The sequence below is a fragment of the Silurus meridionalis genome, chromosome 9 (genome assembly GCF_014805685.1).
Source record: "Silurus meridionalis isolate SWU-2019-XX chromosome 9, ASM1480568v1, whole genome shotgun sequence".
NCBI classification, from domain to species: Eukaryota; Metazoa; Chordata; class Actinopteri; order Siluriformes; family Siluridae; genus Silurus; species Silurus meridionalis.
In genome coordinates this window covers 8,388,739-8,416,536 of record NC_060892.1, presented here as the reverse complement: position 1 = coordinate 8,416,536, position 27,798 = coordinate 8,388,739, and the positions used below count along the sequence as shown (strand labels likewise).

Sequence of the window (27,798 nt, the reverse complement as noted above, 5' to 3'; positions counted from 1 at the left end):
AGAATTTTGTTTCTCATGGTCTGTGTCCTTCAGGTGCCTTTTCAGTAAAAGGCACAACTCCAGGCAAGCTGTCATGTGCCTTTTACTGAGGAGTGGCTTCTGTCTGGCCACTCTACCATACAGGCCTGATTGGCGAAGTGCTGCAGAGATGTTTGTTCTTCTGAAAGGTTCTCCTCTCTCCATAGAGAAACTCTGGAGCTCTATCAGAGTGACCATCGGGTTCATTGGTGGTCCTGGTGGTTCCAAACTTCTTCCATTAACGGATAATGAAGGCCGTTGTGCTCATTGGGACCTTTAATGCTGCAAAGATTTTTCTCTACCCTTGCACAGATCTGTGCCCTTGATACAATCCTGTCTCGGAGGTCTATAAACAATTCTTTGGACTTCATGGCTTGATTTGTACTCCAACATGCATAATTAACTGCGACTTTATATAGATGTGTGTGTCTTTTCAAATCATGTCCAATCAACTGAATTGACCACAGGTGGACAATCAATTTAATTCTATTTTTGGAATAAGGCTGTAACATAACAAAATGTGGAAAAAGTGAAGCACGTGAAAACCTTCTGGATCCACTGGATCCAAGAGAAAGCGTGAATCCAAGACCTGCAAAAAAATCCAGCTTTTTAGAATTGCACCTCTCTGACCATGAACACACATGGAAGTTGCATTGCAATGCATCCCTCACGCACAGCGTGAGAATAAAAAGCATATGTGCCGGGACACAATCGTGTAACACTGTTTGACAAATGGAATGATGTTACACAATGCAAAAAAAATATACAAATAATAATAATGCCTCTCATGATCAGCTGTTTAGCTACGCTTCTGGTGAAAGCTGACAGTTTCAATGTGAATGCTGGCGATTAAGAAAAAGAAAAACATTGACAGTCTGGACACATGAAGTTCCATCAACAAAATTACTTCATTTTACTCAATGAATCGTTATTTCTTTTTATGCAATTCTGCTGGAGCTCTAGTTAGTAAATATAGTTAGCTGTAGAATATAGTAAATCCCCCATCTGTCTGTCTGTCTGTCTAGCAGCTAGCTGTCTGGCTGTGTATTGAGATTGTATTGGATCATAAGCTTGTATATGTATGCAGGATGACAAATCCAAAACAACACAAAAAACACCCTAAAACACATTACCCATGTTTTAATTGCACTACATGCAATGGGTGAAGGTGCTAATTGTTGGATGAAGCTGTAACAGAATTATTGTAAGTTATTGGGGGAGTGATGTGAAAACGCTGTGTAAATTTAATAGAATAAATAAAAAATCAGTGATCTCGAAGAATTACATTTGCAGCATTTAGAGCATTCCGCCTTATTCAGAGCAGCTTTCAATCATTCCATTTAAGGATGTGGCTCAAGGATACAGCGGTGGTGATGCTGGTATTTGAACTCACAATCTTCTGATCAGAAGTCCAAAGTCTTTACCACTGAGCTACCACTTTTATTTCCTTCCCTTTCAGTTCCACGGCCCAATTATTGAAACATATTGGACAACAGCCAAGTTTTGCCGTTAGCATCTTAAAAAGAGGAAAATTTATTTTCTTGATTACATTGAGGAAGAAACCAACGAGGACATGTAATCAGCCGAAGTTCAATGTTATATGATTGAGAAATGCACCACAGACTCTAATTGAGGACAATGCTATTAGCATAAACATCTTGAATGTACAGATGTCAAAGTAAAGTAGCTGGACAGACTAAAAGACTAAAGCACTGCTGCATCATGCTGTCTAGACAGAGCTAAAGCATGTTTAGATACAGATGAAGAGCGTTTTCACAAACAGGTTGTTAAAGGCATCAAAGATAAGGTATTAAACTGTTATCTAGTGTGAAAATATTGACATCAGTTTTGTTCACTAACATTTGGGCTTAGGCCAAAAAAGCTCAGTATGTCATTATATCATAATAAAATAAATATTGGATGCTCAAGAAGAAATGATAATTGCTAAAATGATCTGCTTACCTAAGACCTCGGCTGTAGCCATGATCTCACAGGTATACATGGCGGCCATGAGGCGTTGTGGCTTTGCTTGGAAGGCGTACCTGCACGTCTCTTTCATGGAAGCAATGAGCTGACCTGAAAACGGCCCGTAGCAGTCGGCCATGTCTCGATGCCTGCTCTGTGCCTCACCCTCATCTCCAAGGTCACATTCATTATTTTCTGTCTCCAAAGGCTGCTGAGAAATAGAGTCATCCTGTGAGTCCTTCTGTGCTGTCTGAGAAGGGATTTTCATGTCCCAGGTCTCTAAGGAGAAGCAGACGCCCATCAGCGGCTCCTCACACATGGGGCCTGAAAGCGTGGCCAGCTGGAACCCACTAACGATGCTGTTATCAAAATCCCGCAGCGCAGCGCTTTCACTTTTCTCCTGGTCTAAATGGAGAAACTGCCACACCGATGGTCTTTGGTATCCTTCAACACTGTTCAGAAGAATGTTGGGGCCGTAGCGGCGAGGTCCAAAAGCCCAGATCCGATCCACTGCGTTTCTCCACTTGTGGCCCTGAAGATGCTTTTTTAATTCAGCCTTTAATCCACGGATTTCCTCTAGAGTTTTTGAACTAATCTCTGAAGCTTTGCCCTCTCGTGCCAGCAGGCTGAAGTGCTCCATGGTTCGGATGAGCTCTGCATTCTTCTCCAGCAACCAAGTCACCTCATCAGGTAGCGGAATGGCCTGAACTCTGATTGTGGCCATTTTGTTGGGGGTGGTAAGGGTCACCAGGCCATTTGAATCTACCTGAACACCTTCTGGGAGCTTGGTATGCTCCTCTTTGGTTTGATGGATCACCGCAACCTTCTGCTGGCGTCCAAGTTCCTCATTAACCATGTCCACTTTCGGGGGACGGATCACAGTCTCACGGAATGGGATGATAGGTGCCGAGGCACTGATCTCAATTTTGGCAAACCTGTGAATATAATCAAAAATGAAAATCCATTTTAGTAAAAAAAAAAAAAAAAAAAAAAAAAGGAATAAGAAATGCATAGAAAATGTGGAAAGTCAGGAGAGGTCCGTGTTCCAATTCCAATCTTCCAGTCTTTTATCAAAAATGAAATACAATGGATAGGAAATTCATTTGACCGCCTGGGCACAGAAAATGTCTTGCCCCACACTCCAGAATTAGATTTTGTATTAGTTTTTTACAGTAACAAAGTGAATGCAATTCGTTACTGTACATGAGTAGCTTTTTCCACGTATATGTACTTTACTTAAGCATTTCCATTTCGGGGGACTTTTACTTTAGCTCCGCAACATCAAATATCTTACTTTTTACTCAACTACATTTTGCAAAAATCAGTTGTTCCTTTTTAATTATGAGTGGATAAAAACTTAACTGGTCAAAAACGCAGCAAGCCACCAATCAGTGTCGAGCGTGCAATCTGTTTTTAATTTGTTTTGATTGCCGCTTGGTGGTATCTACTCATCACCTTTTGGGCTCATGATATAATTTGAATTGATATCAATCAGTGTTTGACTCATTAATATTATCCTATTAATAGATTGGTGTGCTGAGAGTAACAGAGTCTTTTCACATAAACTGAGTTGATTAAGTGAAGAATCTTGTAACAAAAAACGATTTGTAAAATTTTTAAGGAGCACTTTTACTTTTACTGGAGTAATAACTTTTTCTCACTGTATGTCTACTTTAACTCAAGAACATGGTTTTTTTAGTTTGTCCATCACTGATCCACTTACACTTGAATTTCCCATTTAACCTTATTGAAATACATGTTATATTTATATATTGCTCAAGTAGCCTACATTAAGATTGCATCTTCATATGTAAAAAAAATTGGAGAATGTATTAAACACTATTAATATGTAATAATAAACCCTGTAAGACTGTGTCATGAATGGGGCAAAATTAGCAACAACATATATAGTAATCAAAACAATGAATTCATTATTTCATTATGTGCTGGGACTGGATAACTACAAAAGCAAAAAAAAAAGAGAGAAAAAATATTATTTCTGGCCAATAGAAAAGGTTGAACCCTTGTGTAAACCCTGGTAGTGTATGAAAAGCTAATTTACAACTAAACACTTAGGCTGAACACATTCAAACATCCATTCATCTTGAACGCTTTCTAAATAAACACAAATTGCAAACACAAACACCCAATGACTGCTACAATAAATTATTCTGCTAACCAACGGCAACATCGAGTGGGAAAACAGGGATGTAACATTTATGCAAGTTCCAATTTTTCTTTTTTATACAAGCATATAGACACTTTAATGACAATTACATCACACTGAGTCACTTTAATCTGTACTTCTGTCATACATATCTGTCATATACATCCATCCATCATATATATACACCTTCTTGCTAGTGTGTATATATAATATATATTTTTATTCATACTTAGTAAGATTATATTTTAATATGCGTTTATACTATATTTTATACATTTTTACAATCCTTTTTTTTTTTTTTTTATAAAGCATTTGACTATATGTCATACTCTGTATAAATGTGTATGTGACAAATAAAATTTGAATTTGAAAATCGTGAATAGATTATGCAATAGTGTTGCGGACAAATCGGTCCAAATCGGACAAAGCTGAAGGTTTAAGGATCGGTCATGAGCATGTAGCTAACAATTTTGTTTAGTTATGGGTAAAGTTAATTTTTCATTCATCTTAATGTAACCTCAGTGGGGGTACAGTGGAGGCAAAGTATGTAGTCTGAGCCAAGGACATCCTGGATTCACTTACTCATTTACACCTTTAATGTGTAAACAATCCACCTAAAGACATTTGATTAAAAGATTGAAAATAAAACTGTAAAATCAGGAGGAAACCAAAGAGAGCAAGTGAAACTCTACACAAGAATGAACCCAAGCTCAAGTCTTGGAGCTCTGCTATCATATCACCATTCTGGGAAATTCTTAATGTGTAAATTAGAGGGTGAAAAAGCTGGTGGTGTTACATTTCCTCCATCTCTTATTTCCATTCCTTGTGCCTTCAGACCTGTCCATCAGGATGATCTCCCAAGCCTTAGAACGTCATTTGGATTTCCATTTTACAATGGCTAGATATTCTACAGAATTGAACCTGGGTCAGTAGGACAAAATTTCCCTAATTAGCGAACAGAACAGTTGCGTTATATCATGAACAATTGGCCAGACTGATTACTTGTTGGTCAATGGGGGCAGAAGGTTGACTGCAATTGCAGTTTTCACCAAAAAACATCCTATAATTCAGTTAGACACAGACAGTCCTTGAGCAGGTTTGGGAGCCGATAATCCTGCGGCGACTGTTTACTCGAAATATCCAGCGAGAAAAGAGAAGAGAGCACACCGAGTCGGCTGACAGCTCTCTGGATTAGCATTTCACACAGAAGCCTTTTTTTTTGTGCTTTTCTCTGCATGTCTTCCCACCTAATTATTACTATATATTTTTTATCAAGTCAGCCAATTTCTTTCTACGTTTCCCTTGCTTATTAATTAATAAGACAATCGTCCTAAAAATCCATTCAAATTATTTTTCCTTTACTTCAAAGTATGTCTTTCTTTTGTCTCTGTGTGATCTTGAAATTCACAGCCATCCAAATAGCCCTAGTCCTGTAACTATAAAATACAGAGTAAACCCTAGAATTGTAAGCATCTCACATTGCAGAGGTGAAAAGTAACAAATTACATTTACTCACGTTACTGTAGTTTTAAATGTACTTTAAAATATGTAATTTAACTTTTTTACTTATGTTTTGTTTGCAGTATTGAACTTAACTACTTTTTAAATCATATCCATTACTGAGTAAAAAAACAAAAAGATTGAAGTTATAGAATGGAAAAAAATCGCAAACTGGAAACTACTGCACAGACTGACTGATGGGCCGAACACGCTTAACTCACAAAATTGAAAGATAGAAACAAACAAAACTAACAACAGTGATGCCGATCCAGCTGACCGCGAAATACCACCAAATCGAAAGTTGTTGCAATAAATGCGCTCACAGCCTGAATTCTGAATCTGCATTTGTGATTTCTCTTATTATCATGGACTGTAGTATTTAACTTTAATTTTGTTTATTTTTTGTTAATGCAAAAGTGTTCCTTGAATGAAAAACAACTAATTTGAGATTTATATACCCTTTGAACTGCAACAGAATCCCCCACCCTGTTAAAAAAAAGTAAATTAAAACAGAGTTTAAATTAATTCATTCATTATATTAACAGTACTTGAGTAGAATATTTTGTATTTCTCTTTCCACCTCTGTCCCATTGTTTCCTTGAAGAAAAAGTGTAAGCTGTAAACTAAACCTTGGTACTAGATTCAGTCCTACATCTTGTATAATTAAAAAGATCAGCCAATACAGACATTAATAAACTGTATTCTGGGTATAGTCAGGCAATATTAATGAATTATAGGCAGAATATAAACCAGGGTCAAGATCATAGTGGATCCAAAGTGGAAACTAGGGTTGAGCAGAGGTAAGAATATACCTTGAACTGGCCACCAATCCATCACAAGGCAACATGCATACACAGTAGGGGTATAACAGTACATTGTTTTTTTTTTAAGTCAAGGTCCGGTTCAATTTTGTTACAGTAGGGGGAAGAATTGCAAAACATAAAATTGCTTGTGTTTTTTCTGTATTTTTTTTTTTTATTAACATTGTTTATTATTTTTTACTTTTGAGAACATCAACAGGATATTTTTTTTTTTTCAATTTGAAATAAATTGTCTGCTTGGTTTAAATTAGGGCTGAAAAAACAAATAATAATCAATAATGAAATTCGTTGGCAACTGCTCAGGTTTCGGTTTAGCGTGACTGCAAGATAACGCAGCTGCTTGCGAAATGGCAGAGAGGTCAGGGTCAACCGGCAGCAGGAAAAAGTGTACGTCCCAAGTCACGGATGAAGCCGAAACATCAGCACAGTAAACATAAACTCAATATTTCTCATCATGTAAAAATCATGCAGGTTAATGAAGTGCTATTGTATAAACTGTTTGTTTGTAACTTTGGGACATTAGATCTGTTCTGACGTGACTGGCGAGCATCAGGTTGTGCAATCAGTTCGCTCTCGTCATAGTGTTGGATTCAATGAAAACGGTGCGAACAAACACAATCTAAAATCAGCAAATAACAGCAGCAGTAAACAATTACATTTTTAGTCACTCTTGTGGTTTTCAGATGCTTGTTTTCATAGTTTGTATAATAATTAAAACATTTAATTATTACACAAAATTTATTATATATTCTAGATGCTTATCTTCTCACAACTGAACAAAATGTCTGTGTATTTTTCTTAAACAAAAATTGTTAAATTTACTTTACATCTGCAATTATCATAAAAAAACAATACAAATGTTGATTTACACAAATTGCTTCACCTTGAATACTCAAATGCTGTTTTGTATTTTTTTTTTTTTTTTTTTACAGAAACAAACAACCCAGCATGAGTGAATTTGTGCAATGAGGAATCCCCCATGCACTCCTGAACAAGCAGCCACAAAAAGTTTTAAAATGTCTTAATTAAAGAGAGTTAAACTCAATATGTGGCTTTTGTATTTTTAAGTACATCTTTATAAATACATAACCTGAAGTAGGTTTTTATATAGCTATGATAAACAAAACCTAGTTTTTTTCCCCGATTAATTGAGAAAATAATCGTCCAAATTAATCGATTATCAAAATAATAGTTAGTTGCAGCCCTAGTTGAAATAAAATAAAAAAAAATAAAAAATAAAATATATAATTAAAAATTACTAAATCATAGTGCTCCAATAAAAAAAAAAAAAGACCTGTTTAGATTTTTTATTTGATTTATTTGATTTTTTTTTAAGAACTTAACTTTTCCACACATTCACAGGGAAACCCGAAAAACAAAATATTCCGCACGTAAAACAAGGATTGCAATCGGTACACAAGTGCACCGTACCGAAATTACTGAAATGGTTTGGTATGGATACGTGTACCGTTACACCCCTAAAAAACAGATTTACAAACTTCAACAGACAGAGGCCAATTTATCTTCCAAGACTAATCCACCTACTTGAATGTATAAGGGAGGTGGGTAGAAACCAGCCCACAAAGAGAAAACCATCATTGACACAGCTTACAATTGCAGCCAAGACCCAAGAGCTGTGTGAAGTCAACTATCCACTGCTGCCTCTGTCCTTACAACAGATTATCCATGTCTTTCCAAAACCTTCATAATCACATATTATTTATAAGATCTTTATAAGTTATTTTCTTAAAATCGAGTTCATTTAAATTCCATAGCTCCCAAAAGCTTCCAAAGTTTTATACTTATAGGAACAGAAGACACATGCCCTTGACTGAGATAACATATACAATAAACCAACATTCAACCCATTAATCCCACTAATCATTTCCCATTCATCGATAACACAATTGGGGGAAAGATTGCACCCCTCAGACATCTGTTCTAATGACACAACAACAGATAACCACAGGGTCAGACTTACAGCAGTTGACCCAATTTGCCCAGAGCTGCTGGGGATCAGGGGGATATGATGTCATCATCCTGTGACTGGTGAAGTGAAGTGACCTCGTTTTTAGTGGCTGTAAGCCAGGCGACATGACCTGCTCTTGCACAGTAGACAGTCAGGGCTATTTTTAAAACCTGATAACGCATTCTGGAACACTTCATGTTTATGGACAAGCGTTTTTAGCAGACAGACCTTAAACCCATGACCACTGGCTTTTGCTGCTCCCTAGTGATGACCTGGATTGCCCCCAAATTGTTTTGATTAGCGCTTGGTGGTATCTGCTTATCACCAACATACAGTTCAGCATCAGTTCAACAGCAAGCAGAACATGTAGAGGGAAATAAATGATGGAAAAAAACTCCAGACTCGAACTCGCCACATGTAAGTAAGTAAGTAGTTGAAAAGAAGGTTTTGGGCTCATGATAATTGTAATAAATATCAATCAGTGTTTCATTCATTAGTATCAGTCTATTAATAGGTTGGTGTGTTAAGAGAAACAGAGTCTTTTTTTACATAAACTGAATTGATTAAGTGAAGAGTCTTGTGACAAAAATGATAATAGGAACATTATATCCATAATAAATCAAAGTACTTTGGATGCTTAAGTACATTTGAAGGCAAAAACTCAAGGGAAAGTTTAAAGGGAGCACTTTTACTTTTACTGGAGTAATATTTTACAGACTGTATCTCTACTTTAACTCCACTAAATGTTTTGGGTATTTCATCCACCACTGGCCTTTAGTCTTAAAATAAACCTTGTTAATTGGTGGCAATCCAGAGTCAGGGTCAGGAAGCAGCAAAAAACTACATCTGCTAGCTGCCTTGAGGCATCACCCAGGTTGCATAGTACTGAGACTGTGTCTGCTCCCCAAGCAAAACAAAAATATTGTAAATTGCAGAAACTTTGTTCATGTAATATAATTAACATATAATTAGATAATGCCGGATACACAGCCACCTTTGGCCTAGGACTGCTAATTATTAGGTCTAATATGCAACATGCTTATTGTAAATGAATTAAACAGTGCCTTAATGGAAATTTGTATTAGACCTTATAAGCAGAATGCTTTAAATGAGGCCAGCTTTCCTAGATACAGTTAAATACACTATCCTTATATGATTGGGTATAGACAAAGTATTGTACCAATTAATAGTACTTTGGGAAATACCCAGAAAAGTGCATATTTAAAATACTTTTTAACATTAAAAAGAAGACAAGAAAGAAGCGTAAACAATAGGGGTGTGCAATATTGGCAAAAAAATCTCTCTGTACTTTTTAATTTGATCAATAATGATAATTAGACAACATATATTTGCTAAGTGTGTTATTGTGCTCGTGCCTTGAGGACCGTGGACACTTGACTCTGAAAACTTTTTATATTCTTTAAATTGTGTGTGGTGATCGGTTGACAGCAGACAGAGATTAATCTTTTCCAATAAGTTTAAACAGATTTTTACCATTTATGAGCATGTTTTACCTTTATAAAGCCATTTTTCAAAAAATCAAGTTATGCATCCACTTACGAGTCAAATTCATACATTTAATCAGTCAATTAGAATAATTTGACATTTTGGCTGTTACCAAACAAATAAAATCAATATCAACAAAATTCATTCTTGCAATGCAGAGGAAACAGAAGCTGAATCTGAAGTGGCATTTGCATGTATTTACACACTGTTCAATGCAGCTCAGAGGGACATGTAATGCTTTAACCTGCAGTTACAAATGCATAAATAATGTTCTGATATTTTAGACATATAACATTCAATATTGATATTAAAGATTATTTAAAAAATGAGAAAATAATTTAAGTGTGACATTAAAACTGCAAGTCACTGTTAATAGGTGAGTCACTGCTGCTGAACCGAATCATTTAAACAGGTGATTCATTCAGGAATGAAACACCATAATGTTGCTCAGACACTTTTTTTGTTATTATTTTTGTTGCCAAAATAAAGCAAAAACAGCCAATCCGGTGTCTAAAACGTAATTCTCCTAATATTAACTTCTTTTATTTTGTGATCATTCTAAATGCATTTTTATAGACTGAATCACGCAGTGTGTGATTGCACTCTAAATGTGCACATGAACATGTCTAATCAACTAGATTTCATCACGTAATGTATGCATGCACTCTGTAGGTGTGTTTTGTTCGGATTTTTGTGATAATCTCAATAATATGAAATCGCAAATAGCTAACGATATCACACACCCCTACTACACAATCCCCAATTAGACTATACATGCCAAATAATCAACAAGAAATTCTAGACTTCCTTCCAAATGTACTTATTTCATTAGGAAATCATCTGAAATTTTAAATAGACACTTTAGTAACCCTGAAAATCCCCTAAAAGCAAGGAATGCTACTATTTCAGACCTAGAAAATGCCGCTCAAAATAAACCGGGGCCCACTGATTATCACAGACACACCCTTGATCTTATACTGACAATTAGTGTGGATGTAAAATGTAAAATTAGCCTTCAGTGTAAAATAATCTATTTTCATTACTCACTTCATTCGAACTGTGTCAAAACATACATGATGCATCGCTGCCTCATTAAATGCACAATCACATCGACTACCCAACATTATTGAAACTCTCCCTGATTGATTGACTTTGATAGGTTTGCCCTTCGACCCTAGACAACTCGATCAAGTGAGTAAATGAAAATCAATTGCGGTGAAATCCTGCCCCAAGGTATAATTGCTTATACCTGCATTTTAAAACAGACCACTAAAATGTCATTAAAAAGTGTCAAAGCCAACTATCCTGCTTCCGAACTGAACTACAGACAAATTGATACTACTATTAAATAGACAAATCAGTCTGGCATCACATTTGACTCATTTACCCCAATCCAACGGTACAACCAGATGCGATCAAGCTACGGTTAAATGCTATAATTCCTCTCACCCCATAGCATTATCTAAAACATTTACAAAGACCATAGATAAGATACTTGCAAAGGAATCACATTAAGCATTGCAAAAACCTTTTTTTTTTTTTTTTTTTTTGCTTTTGCTTTAATAGACTGCTTACTGTCTTTGATCTGATCACTTTGCATGAAATAAAGAATTATGCACATTTTTAATGCTTCTTCAGTTGTTTTTGCTGCCCTTTGCATAACATAAAAAAGAGGTATCATTGTGAACAGTGTTGTGTAAAAGAGTGCTTTCAGAGCTGTCGGCTGCAAGTCACTACCCAACTGTCAGCTGCAGCAGACAAAGCATTCTCCATCCATCAATATCCATCATTAATCAATAAGGAGCTTTAATGCCCAGTTTCAGTTTTAACTACTTAAACTGGGCGAGCAGCTCACCCAGACAAAATCCCAGTGTATTTCAGAATTGGTACCTATTTATTAAATCCCATTAATTGTACTGATTTACTTACTTTCATTGTTAAAAATGTAGCCTACAAATACACTGAAGCAGGTTACTGTTAAATTAGAAAATGCCTAAAAATTGTGATGCCCTTTTAATCCATGAAGTTACTGAACAAAGCAAGAACTATGAGGATTTGGACTGTAATTAATGTAAACAGTTTGTAACAATGACTTAGGGCTGCAGTTTGCATGAACAGTTCTACATTTAAGCCCCATCACTGAACAGCACATAACAACAATGATAAAACTATAATGAATTGACATTGATGGGTTCCCTTTTAAGTCTGTTTTTTTCCTCTTATAACCTCAGGGAGTTTTCCTTGCAGTAGTCACCATTGGGTTGCTGATTAGGCATACGTTTATAAAATATATTTTAATAGCCACTAAACTTATAAAGTCATAGTTTATAAACTTTTTTTGTAACAAATAATACTGAATTGAATTAACTTGAATTTTCAGAAAAGTTATCCAATTGGCTACTTTTTTAACTACTGCTTGACTTATAAACATTAAGTAGTTTTGTAGTAGAACACATGAGTCAAGATTAAAGCCTTACCACAAAAATTTGTCTCAAGGCTTGTATTACCTGGACTCCAAAGTACCTTCTACTTAATTTTGACAAGACACAAACTCATTTACGGCAACAAAGAGGACCAAAATTACAGGCATACTGATATACACTATATGGAAAACAGTTCTGGTACACAAGTTTTCCATCTATATGTCCCAAGACTATTACTACAATCTTGGAGGCACACAATTGATATATTTGGATATATATTGGAAATATTTGGATGTATTTGGATTTGGACGTGTTGAAGATGTTGAGGTTTGCATTGGGAGAGATGAAGATAGACAAGAAATGAGTTTATTAGAGGGACAGCGCATGTAGGACATTTTGGGGACAAAGTGAGAGAGGCCTGATGGAGCCACCAGGAAGGAGAAAAAAAAGAAAGGCCAAAAGGGAGGTTCATGGATGTGGTGAACACATGCAGGTAGTTGGTTTGAAAGAGGCAGACATAGAGGACAGAGTAGTATGGAGACGGATGATCCGCTGTGGCGACCCCAATGGGAGCAGCCAAAAGAAGAAGTAGTATAACATTTTTGAACAAGTTTACACAAACCTGTTCCCGTGCACAAAACCAGCTCTATGAAGATATAATTTACATGTGTTGGAGTGGAAGATCTTGAGTGGCCTGCTATAGAGATCTGACCTCAACCTTACTAAACACCTCTGGGGTGAACTGGAATGTTGACTGCACTCCAGGCCTCCTCATTCTACATCAGTGCCTGTTTTTACTTAAACCCTTGTGGCTGAATGAGCAAAAATCTTCACAAGGACACTCCAGAATTTGGTCAAACATATTCCCAAAAGAGTGGAGGTTACTATACCAGCAAACAAGGACTAAATGTGGGGGAATGTTCAAAAAGCACACAATATAGTGTAAAATAAATAACTGACTAGCTAATCAAAAGCAATCAGTCATTTCATTTAATTTTCCATAATGTAAATGATACTAAATAATAAAAATTTTTATGAAAAATCAGAAATATATTCAATTATTCGTACCAGAATGTTTTTTTTAGTGTGCTAAATAGGTAAGCGCCAAACATGTTTAGCACTCTTTTGCAGATCTGTTCAATACAAATGCAGTGCACAGGGCATGAGAAAAAAATCAATCAGGGCCAATGCAGTTTGATTTTTTACGCCTCGTTGTGTGCAGAAAATTCGTATGGGAATAGAAAGAGGTCAAGAGTGACACGCTGAAGAGGAGAAGATGCACAGAAACGGTAATTAGAGGAAAATGCAGCTGCTTCGGAGATACCGAGTCGATTTTTTTGAGACTGTGAACTTGAGGAGTCAACACTAAGGGGCTGACCTCTGCCTCACCGACAAGAGTAGAGCTTAATGTTAACGTGTGTCTAATCAAAGCTGGTGTAAATGGTGGCATGGACAGGACACTGCTAGTCAAAATGTCAGAGGATGAGGGCAAGAAGGAAAAGCAGTGGAGGATAGAAAGAGAAAAAAAAATTGATAACGGAGAGAGATGCCTGCTAATGAGATGTCTACTGCTGGACTTGTCCTTTTCAGACAGGAGCTAGTGGTGGAAGTTTGCATTCACCTACTCGGGCACGTTCTTACTCTGGATAACAAGCTTAGTGTATGTATATATAAAAAAAAAAAAAATCATGGCTCTGGAGTGCAGCATTGAAACTATAAGTTTGCAGTATGTAATTTTTTAGGAACCCCAGCCTATAGGCACAGGATTTCTGCAGATTTCACTAAGTCAAATTAAGGACTTATGTACAACCTTTTTAAGACTATTCTTCTTCTTCTTTCGGCTGCTCCCATTAGGGGTCGCCACAGCGGATCATCCGTCACCATACTACTCTGTCCTCTACATCTGCCTCTTTCAAACCAGCTACCTGCATGTCTTCCTTCACCATATCCATAAACCTTTTCCTCGGTCCTACTCTTTTTCTCCTTCCTGGTGGCTCCATCCTCAGCATTTTCCTACCTATATACCCCATGCCCCTCCTCTTCACATGTCCAAACCATCTCAATCAGGCTTCTTTCACTTTGTCCCCAAAATGTCCTACATGCACTGACCCTCTAATAAACTAATCCTGTCCATCGTCGTCACTTCCAACGAAAACCTCAACATCTTCAGCTCTGCTACCTCCAGCTCCACCTCCTGTCTTTTACTCAATGCCACTGTCTCTAAACCATACAACATCGCAGGTCTCACCACAGTCCTATACACTTTCCCTTTCACTCTCACAGATACTCTTCTATCACAAATCACTCCTGCCACTCTTCTTTACCCACTTCACCCTGCCTGCACTCTTTTCTTCACTTCTTTAACAACCTTTTTAAGCCATTAGGAATGCAATTTAAGACTTACTATCACTATCAAAAACACAAATACATTGTTAGCAACTTGGCTTAACTAAGCCCTAAATTCATTTTTTTTAAGGTGAATTATTGCTAAACTTACACTTCCCCATAGCTGAAAAATAAAATCAGTTTTATATCTGTGGTACAATTGAAGAGAGATTAACACCAATAACAAAAAGCTGATTGGCTGTTGGAATTTTGTCTCATTTGTAGTTGCAATAAAGCGAATTATATTTGGACTGGGGAAAAAAAAAAAGAACTACAACATCAAGGAAACAAACAAAACAAAAAATAATTCTAAAGTGCTGTGGTAATGTGCATTAGCGGTAGCATTACATGGACATCAGAAAATTAAGACCTGCTTAAAATTATTTAAGACCCAGAACATTGAATTTGAGACTTTTTAAGGACTAAAACTGATATTTTTTATTTAAATGTTGCAGAAACCCTGAGAGCAGCTGTATATTTATTATTCACACTGCAAAAAAAAAAATATTTTATATATATATATACATATATATATACACACACACACACACACACACAGTATATATATCACATTAAAAAAGCTTGTGTGTTATATTTGAATAATAAAATAGGTTGAACTGTGAGATCAGATGTTCTAGATGACTAATAATATTATAGATAATTGATTATCAGTTTTAATAATCCTAATGACCTATTGTGGTGTTCAGGACAACATTTTATGAGCAATATTTATTTACATTTAAACACTAACAAACAGTACACTCAGATGAACCAGAAGCAAATCTGCCGAAGACTTAACATGCTTTAACAATTCCTGCACCGCAATGCGTTTCTGATATTTAAAATTTCAATATGAGCTCCTGCAAGCAGAAATAATGCATAAGATGTTTAGTGCACAGGTATAATCACAAGATCTCTCGCTCAGATTTATGAATGCATCTTTATGCTAATGCGTGTTTAGTCCTTGAGATTGAAATAAAGAATTTAAAGGTTTATCCAGGAACTGCAGAATGGTAATTTTATATATATACTGTATGTGTGTGTGTGTGTGTGTGTGTGTGTGTGTGTGTGTGTGTGTATATATATATATATATATATATACTGCTGACTTGGTTCATGCTGACAGAAAGGCTACAGTATATAAAACCACACTTTACACCAGTGGTGAGCAGAAAAGCATCTCAGAAAAGGGAAACAAATCTAATCTTCAGTTAGATGGGCGAAATATGAACACAATAGAACAGGAATCTGACGCTAAAGAAGGTACAGACTCACAAAACCAGAGATTTGAAGATTAAAAAGAAAAAAAAAAACAGTGCCTCATCTGATAAATATGACTTCTACTGCAAAACATGAAGGCTTAAAAATGTCAGCCTCAGCATCAGTTCAGTCTGTTGGTGGTGATGTAATAATGATCAGAATGCTACATTGCACATTAGATCCGATCACCTGTTTGCCACAGCTTACAAAGCGTTTGGGCACAATTTAGACAGCTACTTCCAGTGTTTCATCTCAAACTGACTCCAAGCACATGATCATGAATCAGTGTATTTCAGTGGCCTCTCCAGTCATCACATCTGAATTCAGTACAGCGCCCGTGGAATGTGGTTAAATGGAAGATTCGCAGCCTGAATGTACAAGCTGACAAATCTGCACTAATTATGTAAGGTAATCATGCCAACCTGGACTAGAATCTCACAGGACGGCTTTGCTTCCAAACTTCCCATTTCAGCACATTGCCTTGATATTAAGCATTCAAACTCTGAGACTTTTAATTTCAGTACCTCAGTGTACTTTACTGGTGGGCTGGTTGTACTGTATGTGTTTTATAAATATATAAATATCTCCCACAGTTAACTAATATATATAGATGTAGAAACATCTCAAGGATAAGTGTTATAACAAAGGTTATGTGAATACTTATGTACCTTTTTTTATACAATACATTTGCAAAGATTTCATGTCATTATGGGGTATTGTTTGTAGACTGTTTAGGAAAATAATAAATTTAATACATTTTTGTTTCTTTTTCTATATATATATTTACAATGTGTGCATGTGTGTATATAAGACATTTACCGAAAACGTTCTTTCGACCCGGTAGCAACTCTTCCACAGTGCAGTACTGTTTGGGGACTTCTGCTTGATAATAAACCATAAACTTAATCTCTACCCTAATTTCTAAACTCAGATTTGACCTCTGACCCTTAATCCATAGTCCATAACCTTACCTGTAATAGCAAATCCTTAAACCAGGGGTGTCAAACTTAAATTCACAGTGAGCCAAAATTAAAAACTGGGACGAAGTCGCGGGCCAAACTCAATATTTATTGAAAAATTGACTACAATTGTGCATGTTTTCCGTTCTCTTTAAACATGTAATGTTGAACCTTGTTATATGGAAGCAAACTTTGGTTTTGCATAAACATTGAATCTGGAACAACCGAAGCTTAATACTAATAAAACACACATCAGTGGTATTCGTTTCTTTTTATGTCTCTCTTTCTCTATCTAAAGCCTTTCGAGTTTCTTTTTAATGTAAATCTTTTTTCACAGGCCAACAACAAAACAACCCAAAATAATAATAATTTCCTTCAATTAAAAAAAAAGCAATCTTTCAACTAGTAACAGTCCATGCCTTAGAGTAGTGCATAAAGACAACATTCATTCAAGCTTAGTTTCTACACTTTGATGCACATTGGTTCAAGCCAGATACCTGGCATCTCTTCTTAGATGCAAGTGCATGAATGTCTGGGGTTTAGGCTCTGAGCTGAGGACATCCTCAGGTTTGAGTGAAGGTGTTCATCAGTGAGACTCCTGAGTGGTGTTTTGTTCATCTTCATCAAAGAAAGCAGTTGCTCACATAGATATGAGCTGCTGAACATAGAGAGCATTTGAGCAGCTTGGGCAGGGAGTTGGGGCAGTGTGTCGTGGGGGAAACATGGAAACTGTGCAGCACACACAGAGTCGTACTTTGACTTGACGTGTCACTACACTGGATTTCAATCAGCTCCATTTGGAGGTTAGTTGGTACGCTTTCCACGTCAACCACAAAAGGATTACTGAGCAGTTCAAATCTGCATTTCTGGGTTTCAAAGTCGGCAAATCGCTGGGTATATTCTGAGTTTTTCAGCGGTCTCGACTGATGCGCCATTGCACTAACAAAGCATTCTGGGATTTGTAGTATTAGCAGTGTATGCGCTATATACTGGTGGGCCAGCTCTAATACACATTTGATATGATCTCGCAGGCAAAATCAAATTATATTTGGCCCGCGGGCCTGAGTTTGACACCCCTGCCTTAAACTAATCCCTACCCCTTAACTTACCCTCTAACCCAATACATTATTAGTCAGATATCCCCAAGACTTTGTGTGGTAATATTGAGTAATATTGAAATGATTTTTGCAGTCCTATTTTACAGAGCACAGCGTGAAGATAGCACTAGCAGAGCAGTGGCATGCAGGCATCAACACTTTCTTGGCACAGACTATCGCTTTAAAGAGTATTGATCTGGACATGCAGCAGTGAAGCTCCAGATGAGGTTCACATAGATGTAATGATGCAGGGGATGAAAGAGAAAGTGTGAAAGAAAGAACTACAGTGCGCACAAACAGGTGGGAAATTGAGAACTGGAAAGCTTGCTGATGAGCCCACATGCTAGCGCCAAAGCTCGATCAAGATTCTCTATAGAAAGCACACTGGCACTGCCAAACATTGACAAATTAAACATTAATGTGAGAATCATACTGATCAAACTGGTGCAAAATTACTCTATTAAAATACTGCATGTGAAGGGAATACAGGTCTAATAATAAATGCATTTAAATGGTGCCTCATATATTATATTATATTGTTTTTGTTATTTTCTTTCCTTACATTACATTAAATCAGACAAATTGAACCGAATACCTTGTACTCATCTAACAGTCAGAATTGGGATTCAGTATAATCAGCATGAGCGCTTGATGCCTTGATTGTCTTTAAGTTTGCATTGTGATGACTTCTTTTTTTTCTTCTTCTTCAGTAAGTCCGGTTAAAATTCCTGCTTTTGTTCAAGGAAGTGGTAGCTCAGTTTTTAAGGCACTAGACTTCTGATCATAAGGTTGTGAGTTTACATCCTATTACCACCTAGATGCCACTGCTGGATCCTTTTGCAACCCTCAACTGCTTAGAGCTCATTGTATTAACTGTAAATGCTATAAAATTGCAAGTCCATATATACATATAAAAAGCAGAAGAAAGAGAAAATGATGTGTGTATCCTCGGATTATCACAACGATCAAAGAAATTTGTCAGATGATCTCTATTCACCTTCACACTGTAAAACTAAATGGTTTAAAGTCTAAGATTCAATCTCTAGTTAAAGGTAAGAGCAGAAAGAGGTGGAGCTGCAGGTAGTGTGGAATCACATCGCTCGCTGATTGCTGAAACTCGAACACACACGCGCACCCATACGCACACACGCTGTCTAGAATAATATCTTCATACCTAATCATCAACGCTGCAACTCAGCTGTCACTCATGGTCTAACCCGATTTACCGCATCTCTGTTCGTCCCTCATCCCTCATAATCAACTGCATCTCAATCTCACGAATGCTTACTGAATAACAAGCCATCTTATAAACACAGCGGCAGCAACTCACTGTAGCCAAGTGTTTTTGTGTACAAATTACAGCTAATGCTCACAGCCAAGCTATATAAAAGATATTTTTGTGCATGTGTGCGTACCTTACTCGGAGGTCATCGAGGCAGCGCTGCAGGTGAACCTCCCCTGCCGTGACGAGTACGTGCTCTCCAGTCTCCTGGATTAAAACCTCCACACACGGGTCGGCCTGGTTCAGAAGACGCATCCCCCGCACCAGCTTGGGCATCTCGCCTACACACCGGCAAACAGAGCCAGACAAAAGTTCAGCACACATACACAAGCGTCAAACCATTAAGACACCAAAAAAAAAAATATGCCAATGTACAGCTAGCATTACTATGAGGCAATATAGTATTATAGTAATCACTCGTTTATCTCGGTGGTCACGTTCCTAAACCGCCCATGATACGCGAAAAACCGCGATAAACGGACGCCACCCAGAAAATTTTATGTATGCAGTACTGTACTGTATTAACATTTTACTTCATTTTATAATCGATAATATGTTTATTAATACATTTCATTATTTTAACATAAAACTCCATAAAAACAATTCCATCTAAGTTTTTTGGTCTTTCGTGCTATCCGCGAGAGACCGGGAAAATCAGCCAAACAAATTAGTTATGTGGCAAATGCAATTCCGCGATAAACCGGGGGAATACTGTATAGTAGTATACAGTAGTTGTATATAGTATAGTATAGTATAGATCAGGGGTCACCAACCTTTTTGAAACTGAGAGCTACTTCTTGGGTACTGATTAATGTAAAGGGCTACCAGTTTGATACACACAGTTTTCAGTTTGATCTGAAAAAACAAATTTGCTAAATTGACCTTTTATTATATGTTATTATTAATAATTAATGATATTCATCTATGTGAAGACACTGATCAGGTTAATGATTTCTCATAATAATTATCAACAATCATTTAACAAAGTTGAAACAGCTATTTTTAGAAAAAGCCCACGGGCACCACGTTGGTGACCCCCTGGTATAGATAGCTATACTATTTGGGATATTTGTAAATTATATTTTAAATTTGTAAAATATATTTTTTTATTGATTTATAAATTTGTACTCAACTTCTTAAGTAAGAATCTTGCTACAAATTTCATATGCATGTTTCTCAAGTGGAAATTCAATCAGTCATCTCTCATACATTCAGAATGGCTTGCCAATGAAGTGCTCTACATGCTAATCCTGCAAACGTTTGTTTTCAGCAAAATTAATATTCCACAAATAAATCCACAAACCCTTTTCGACAAATTGAATGAGTTATAAGTTATATATTTTATATGTTACTAGGTGCTGGAGGTCAATTTTCTCAGGCTGTCCGGCTACCTGTTTATTTACATTTGTTCATTCAAGATTCTTGTGTGATTTTTTTTAGGATTTATATCAATTGATCCCTGCAACCAGAAGAAACTGAATAGATTTCGACAAGGTCAAGGTCACAGCAAGGTCAAAAGTATGACAGAGTCCACTTTTGTCAACAGCCTCCTCTCCGAAGTGTAACAGTATTTGAGGCATACAAAAGAGTAACCAGACAGACTGGATTCTTCTTTGTAGACATCATTAACAATAAATTGTAGGTTTTCATATCAGTTTTGGTACTTAGTTGTTCCCATACTTGGAAGCTTGTTGAGACATTTATGTTTATGTAAATTTACCTTTGACTGCAGTGAAGTGCCACATCCTTCAAATGTCTACACACCACCTAGTGTTAACACTCTGAAATGTTTTCAAACTTTGTTCAAACTTTTAATGCCCTCATTTAACCTCATGGCACTCCTGCATCAGCATGGAACAAACGTCACCCCTACAATGAGCTGTGTGTGTGTGCGCACGCGTGTGCGTAATCAGTCAGTTCCTTTGTGCTCTAAAATGGGAAACATTTAACCATCATCTGCACTAATGGGTTTCATACGAGGGCAAGTATTACTGTGAGCTTCTTGTGGTTGGCATGGAATCTGTGATGCTAAAGATGCTTTGCCACACACATCAGGCAATGGGTTCATGTGTTGATCTGCTACATACTGCTAATTAAAGCTTAAAACAATCAAGCTGGGAATGCAATTCATGTCAGAAATTAAACCTACACAATTTCTACACTTAGCAAAGACCCGCTCAATGTCTATAGTCTGCTTCTTTAGTTGTGTGCTGAGCTAAAAATCCATTATAGCTAACAAGAATATGTATATTCACACAGATATAGTTTTCAGGTTATTCAAACTACCTGCATGTAGCTCACAAGGTTTCCCTGATTAGAACTAAATATACAGTACTTCATTCAGGTTCTTAATAACTACACTCACAGCTTTCCTAAACTGTTGCCACAATTGTACACAATGTCATTGCATGCTAAGCAATACAATTTACTTTCGCTGTAACTAAGAGACCCAAATCTTTTCCAGTATAACAATGCATCTGTTCACAAAAATCTTGCCAAGGCTTAGGGAGAAGTCAAGTGGTCTGACCTCAAACTTACCTATAGATAAAATAGAATATTATATATATATATAAACAAGTTTTACAATTAACTACAAATCGTATTTCCAGTATAGAGTCACTAACTGTAATTTCTTTTTTATACCGCTGGAGTTGTTGTGTATGTCTTCAAGTTTATTAATAATAATAATAATGAAAAGAAGAAACAGGGACACTTTGCTCAAAGTGCGGGCGGAGTTTACACTAACTTGCGGTCCGCCAATTGATACGTCCGTGAGGAAACTCAGATTTTACTTATGTTCCGGACATAAAAAGGATCGCATTTACACTGAACTGAACCGAACGAAAAACCCGGTACCAAAACAGCTCAGTATGAATACGTGTACCGTTACAGCCCTAGTAAGAAGCATAAAAAATTGCTAAATTACCCCAAAGTGCATCAGTCATAATTGCACAAGTTAACTCACATACTGTCCACAAAGTATTTATGAAAACACCCAAGTTTTTTAAGATTTGAATGAAAATGTATAGAAAATTATCATAATATTAAAAAATATTGATATTTAAACACAAGTACAATTTCCATTAATTTAACAAATGAATAATCAGTAATGTATTTAGGGCTCCTCTGACCTTTTTTAGTTGATATTCTACAAATGGCAGCTAGTAGATTAACGTAGTGGAAGAAGAATTCTCTAACAGCAACGTGTTGATTATTTTATGTTAAGATTACTGTTACTTACAATTAAACCAGTTTCCTTTTACAACTCAATCAGTCGAGCTCATGCTCTCAATTAAACATTTTCTTATGGGATCAACTAATTACATGCAAAAGAATGATTCAATTTTTTAATTCTCACAAAGTTCAAAAGCAATTTGAAAGTTTAATTTTCTTGGAATCTGGCGAGAATCACGTTAGCATAAGAGATGCTGGTGCTGCTTTTTTAGATTCAAACTTGATTCAGCCAAATTATGTTTATCTCTGCTACATATAACTCGCACAGATGGACCGACTGTCAGCTGTTCACAGCCAATATTGCTTCCACAGGCCGGATCCGCCATTTTCACACTTCTGTTTATATCACTTTTTGGTGTGCGTGTGTACAAATGGCATGCAAACACTTACTGGGATGTTTGGGTTCTATCGCCACTCTGACGATGGGCGTGGCTTCGAAGTTGAGCGGTGTAAAAGGGGGGCACGCGGCCGTAGACGAGATAGTGGCCGACTTCAAAATAAACTCCTCCATCCCACCAATTCCTGCAACAACAAAACAATGAAATGCAACTCTTATAAGAAAAAAAATAAAATGATCTGAAGTTAAGAAAGTGTGTGAACATTTACACGCTCAAGGTGCCAAAGCTGCAAACTTTCCTTATTTGTTGTCTAAATCAACTTCAAGACTCCATGTCTTTACTGACAGACTACAATTAGGTTAAGGGGGAAATCGTACATGTCATTTTAGGCCAAGCTGTCACTCAGAACACCAATAGCTCCTGCAGAGAAAACATCTGTGTGTGTTTGTGTGTGTCACTGTAGAAAGAATTGAGCATGCTCGGACACAAAATAAAAAACAACCAAACCACACTGTATTGTTTTAAAGATTTATAATTACACTCTATAATCACCCAAATGAGGATGGGTTCCCTTTTGAGTCTGGTTCCTCTCAAGGTTTCTTCCTCATAACATCTAAGGGAGTTTTTCCTTACCACAGTTGCCACGGCTGCTCATAAGGGATAAATACACATCATTCACCTTAACTGTTAAATTCTGTAAAGCTGCTTTGAGACAATGTCTGTTGTGAAAAGCGCTATAGAAATAAACTTGACTTGACACCTGCACTCAACACACTTTAACAAGAAGCTCTGAGAAGGAATTGCTGGTAGCTGGTAGGAGGTGGTAGCTCAGTGGTTAAGGCATTCGACAGAAGGACACAGTTTCAAATCTCACCACTACCAAGCTGCTACTGCTGGGCCCTTGAGCAAGGCCCTTAACCCTCCCCTGTTCAGTTGTAAGTCGCTCTGGATAAGGGCATCTGCCAAATGCCATAAGTGTTAATGTAAGTAATGGACAATAGAAAAGACTGTCATCACACACCCTCATCATCTGTTCTAGTAGATAAACATCTTCTGGCTTTCAAGATCTCTACTGAACAGAAAGAAATGAAAGTGCTGAGTACAGCTATTTATTTTGACAGTTCTGTGTGCATTGATACTGTACCAGGCAGTGATCTATTAGTATGATGGAATAATCTGAGAAAGGAATCGGAAATTAATATTATGCCCTGCTGCTCGAGAAAAAATATGTTGGGAAAAATGTTTCCGAAGAATTGTGTGGTCTTTAAAATGTATTCTTGATAACACTATCACGGCTGAGCAAAGAACAGAGAAGTACTGCACAGCGCTGTCATAAAATGCCTTGCAACAGTTAGAACAAAGCACCTTACTTCATATTTAGCTCCAACTGAAATAAAGCATTTGACCATATAGCAAATAGCAGAGCTAAGAAAAGAGCACAGCTAATGGCGTACACTTCAGCTGAAGCCTAAGTGTTTAGGCTATTAAAAGGCGTTCTTAGAGCAACATCCACTTCCACCACGCCCTTTCTCTGGGAATTTGATCACCCTCTCATATTGTCTGCTAAATGAAATTAACCAAACCTCATAGACTAATGAGAAGCTAAGAGTGATGCTAATGTGATCCTCTGTTTTAAACTACATTCTAGCTAGCATTCAGGTTTCATTCTGTACCCTCAGTCACAGTACACAGGAAGAAGAATTTTAGAAGAGATCAGACAAAACCTGCAACTAGGCAAGTTATTGTTGTTCTATAATTCCATTCAAATAGACTCTTTTAATTTGATTGACCTCAAAAAGAGAACATACAAAACTACTGAATTCGTAGAGAGAATTTGAATTCTGATGCTGATGGACACAGGAATCCATGGTCAGTGTGCCAAGAGGGCAAAATTGACCGATCTCTTTGAGTAGGAGGGACATCATATATATTTTTTCACCATCATTAACAGTAAAACTAGCCAATTGTAGACATATAAAAAAGTGGTATAGCACTTTTAACAATGGAGATTGTCTCAAAGCAGCTTTACAGAAAAAAATTGGTTTTAAAAGTATGTATAAATTTGTTCCTTCTAATTCTAAGTTTGTCCATAAAAAAACTCCCTGAAATAGCATTAGGAAGAAAACTTGAGAGGAACCAGACTCAAAAGGGAACCCATCCTCATCTGGGTGGCACCGGATGTCCATTCGTCTCATACATCTGTGTGCTTATGTAGGTAGAATAAAGTTGATAGTGTTTTTCTCTTTATGTATTACACTTCCCAATGATGTAGCATGAGCAGCATTTTGAAAAAGGTCTCCTTGGCTGGCTTTGTGTGTTTCCATAGGTTTTTGGTAGAAATTATAAAACGAAAGCGTTCTCATTGGTGGGAGCCTGAATCACCAAATTGAGAAAAGAATTACGAAAAACGATTCTAATACATGTTAAATAAAGGAAATTATAAAAGATGTGTTAAATGTAAATGTATAATGAGGTAGAGTGGGTGAACTGGTGGATTGGTAACTCAAACTGCTAGGTAGGTTTTAGATCCTACATGACCCCCAACCAGAATTCAGAATGAATGGGGGGAAAAAAAAAATGTTATGCTGTAAATGTGAGCCGAATCTGTATCAAGTCTGTCACATTAAAGGTTGAGTAAAAGTATGAAAACTTTTGGTTATTTGTTGTCTTTAAAGAAGTACCAAAATAGACTGATACTAAATCCCACACTAAGGTTTGATAGAAGTAAAATCCCACAGTGTGCACTTACATCTACAGTGACCAAGCATGATAAATATTTCACTTCAACTTCTAGATTCTAAATTATTGGTGAATATAATCACTGCTCTAAATGTTTTTTTTTTATTATATTTACCTTAAAGCCATTCACCAGCTTCAAGATCAGGCTGATCTTTAATACTTCTTTGTTTTAGTGGTCACTTACACACATAAATGCAGTTTCTAAATATAAAATGTACATTCTGCTTTTCAGCACATCAGATTGAGAGCGTGGGATCAAGGGCAGGAGCTGATTGTTGTATTTAAGTCTATCAGCCAGCTCAAAGCAGCAGGCCAGCTTCTCTCACTCGAAGCCGTTTTTATCACCTACACTCCAAATCCCAGCAGGAACAAAGAGAAGGATATAATTTAACCCCGGGAAACCTTGTCGAAATTCTTGTCGCCATTCTTCCCAGTGATCACCGTCCCCTTACTGTCCGAAAGACAAATGTTCCATGCTGTGTTAAATCTCTTTACACCTTAGAACCTAATACAGTATAGAGAAGTGCACTAAATGGGGCAGGAAGAAGTGGCACTCCTTTTGTAGATACAGATTCAGCCTCTGCATAATGATTCCGGCAGGTCAATCCGAACAATAACATAATTTCCGAATGCAGTCAGCACACGTCTGCTGGTGACTAGATACGTGAGTCGATCCACATGAAACCAAGGAGAGACCAAATCGATAAAAATGTCTCTGATCATCTTTCACTAATTCTATATTCTATATTCTAATCTATATTAAGGATACTGAGTCACAGAATGTTTTGCTAAGACCTTTATTCCCAGAGCGCACGCACTCCAATCATTTTGAAAAAAACGCCTAATTAAGATTAATTAATTTATTTTTTCTTGTTATATGTTTACTACTTTTATTATTATTATTATTAGTTGTTCAAATTCAAATGTACTTTTATTAATTTATTATTATTGCTATTATTATTAGTAGTAGAAGTTGTTGCAATAATAGAGGTAGTATACAAACTATCGCTACTATCGTCCACTGGTGGACATTGGTGGAGAATTTATCTTACTGGTGGACACTGGTAGAGAATTTAGCATACTGGTGGACACTGGTGGAGAATTCAAAATTAAACATACTGGGGCATACTGGTCGCCACCGGCTTGCTCATCAAGGACAAACTTACACTTATAAAGAACATCTTATTCATTTTTATCACCACATTATCTGTGTAAAGCTGCTTTGAGACATGATGTTAAAAGCGCTATACAAATAAAAATGTATTGAACTGATTGAAATGATAATTGACTGAAATAATAATTCAGCATACTGGTGGACAATGGTAAAGAATTTAACATACTGGTGTTCATTGGTGGATAATTCAGCATACTGGTGGACAATAGTGGAGAATTCAGCATACTGGTGGACAATGGTGGAGAATTCAGCATATTGTTGTACATTTGTGAAGAATTCAGAACACTGGTGGACAATGGTGGATAATCAGAACACTGGTGAACAATGGTGGAGAATTCAGCATATTGTACATTGGTGAGGAATTCAGCATACTGGTGGACATTGGTGGATAATTCAGCATACTGGTGGACATTAGTGAAGAATTCGGAGGACTGGTGGACAATGGTGGATAATTCAGTATACTGGTGGACATTAGTAAAGAATTCAGCACACTGGTGGACATTGGTGGAGAATTCAGCATACTGGTGGACATTGGTGTATAATTCAGTATAATGGTGGACATTAGTGAAGAACTCAGCACACTGGTGGACATTGGTAAATTAATCGGCACACTGGTGGACATTGGTGGAGAATTCAGCATACTGGTGGACATTCGTGGATAATTCAGCATATTGTTGTACATTGCTGGAGAATTTAACATACTGGTGTACATTGGTGGATAATTCAGCATACTGGTGGACAATAGTGGAGAATTCAGCACACTGGTGGACAATGGTGGAGAATTCAGCATATTGTTGTACATTGGTGAAGAATTCAGAACACTGGTGGACAATGGTGGATAATCCAGAACACTGGTGGACATTGGTGTATAATTCAGTATACTGGTGGACATTAGTGAAGAATTCAACATACTGATGGACATTGGTAAAAAATTCAGCACACTGGTGGAAATTGGTGGATA

The 27,798-nt window shown here is 36.9% G+C and overlaps 1 protein-coding gene across 1 annotated transcript in view; it reads right to left on the bottom strand.

The window, feature by feature from the left end:
- The window catches only part of efl1 (elongation factor like GTPase 1), a 147,285-nt gene that overhangs the window by 21,012 nt on the left and 98,475 nt on the right, over positions 1-27,798 (bottom strand). The window contains exons 15-17 of the mRNA XM_046857568.1: positions 22,977-23,108; positions 19,486-19,633; positions 1,981-2,918 (exon numbers count right to left, since the gene is read on the bottom strand). Of these exons, the coding sequence (XP_046713524.1) occupies positions 1,981-2,918; positions 19,486-19,633; positions 22,977-23,108 (1,218 nt within the window). The remainder of the gene's footprint in view (positions 1-1,980; positions 2,919-19,485; positions 19,634-22,976; positions 23,109-27,798) is intronic.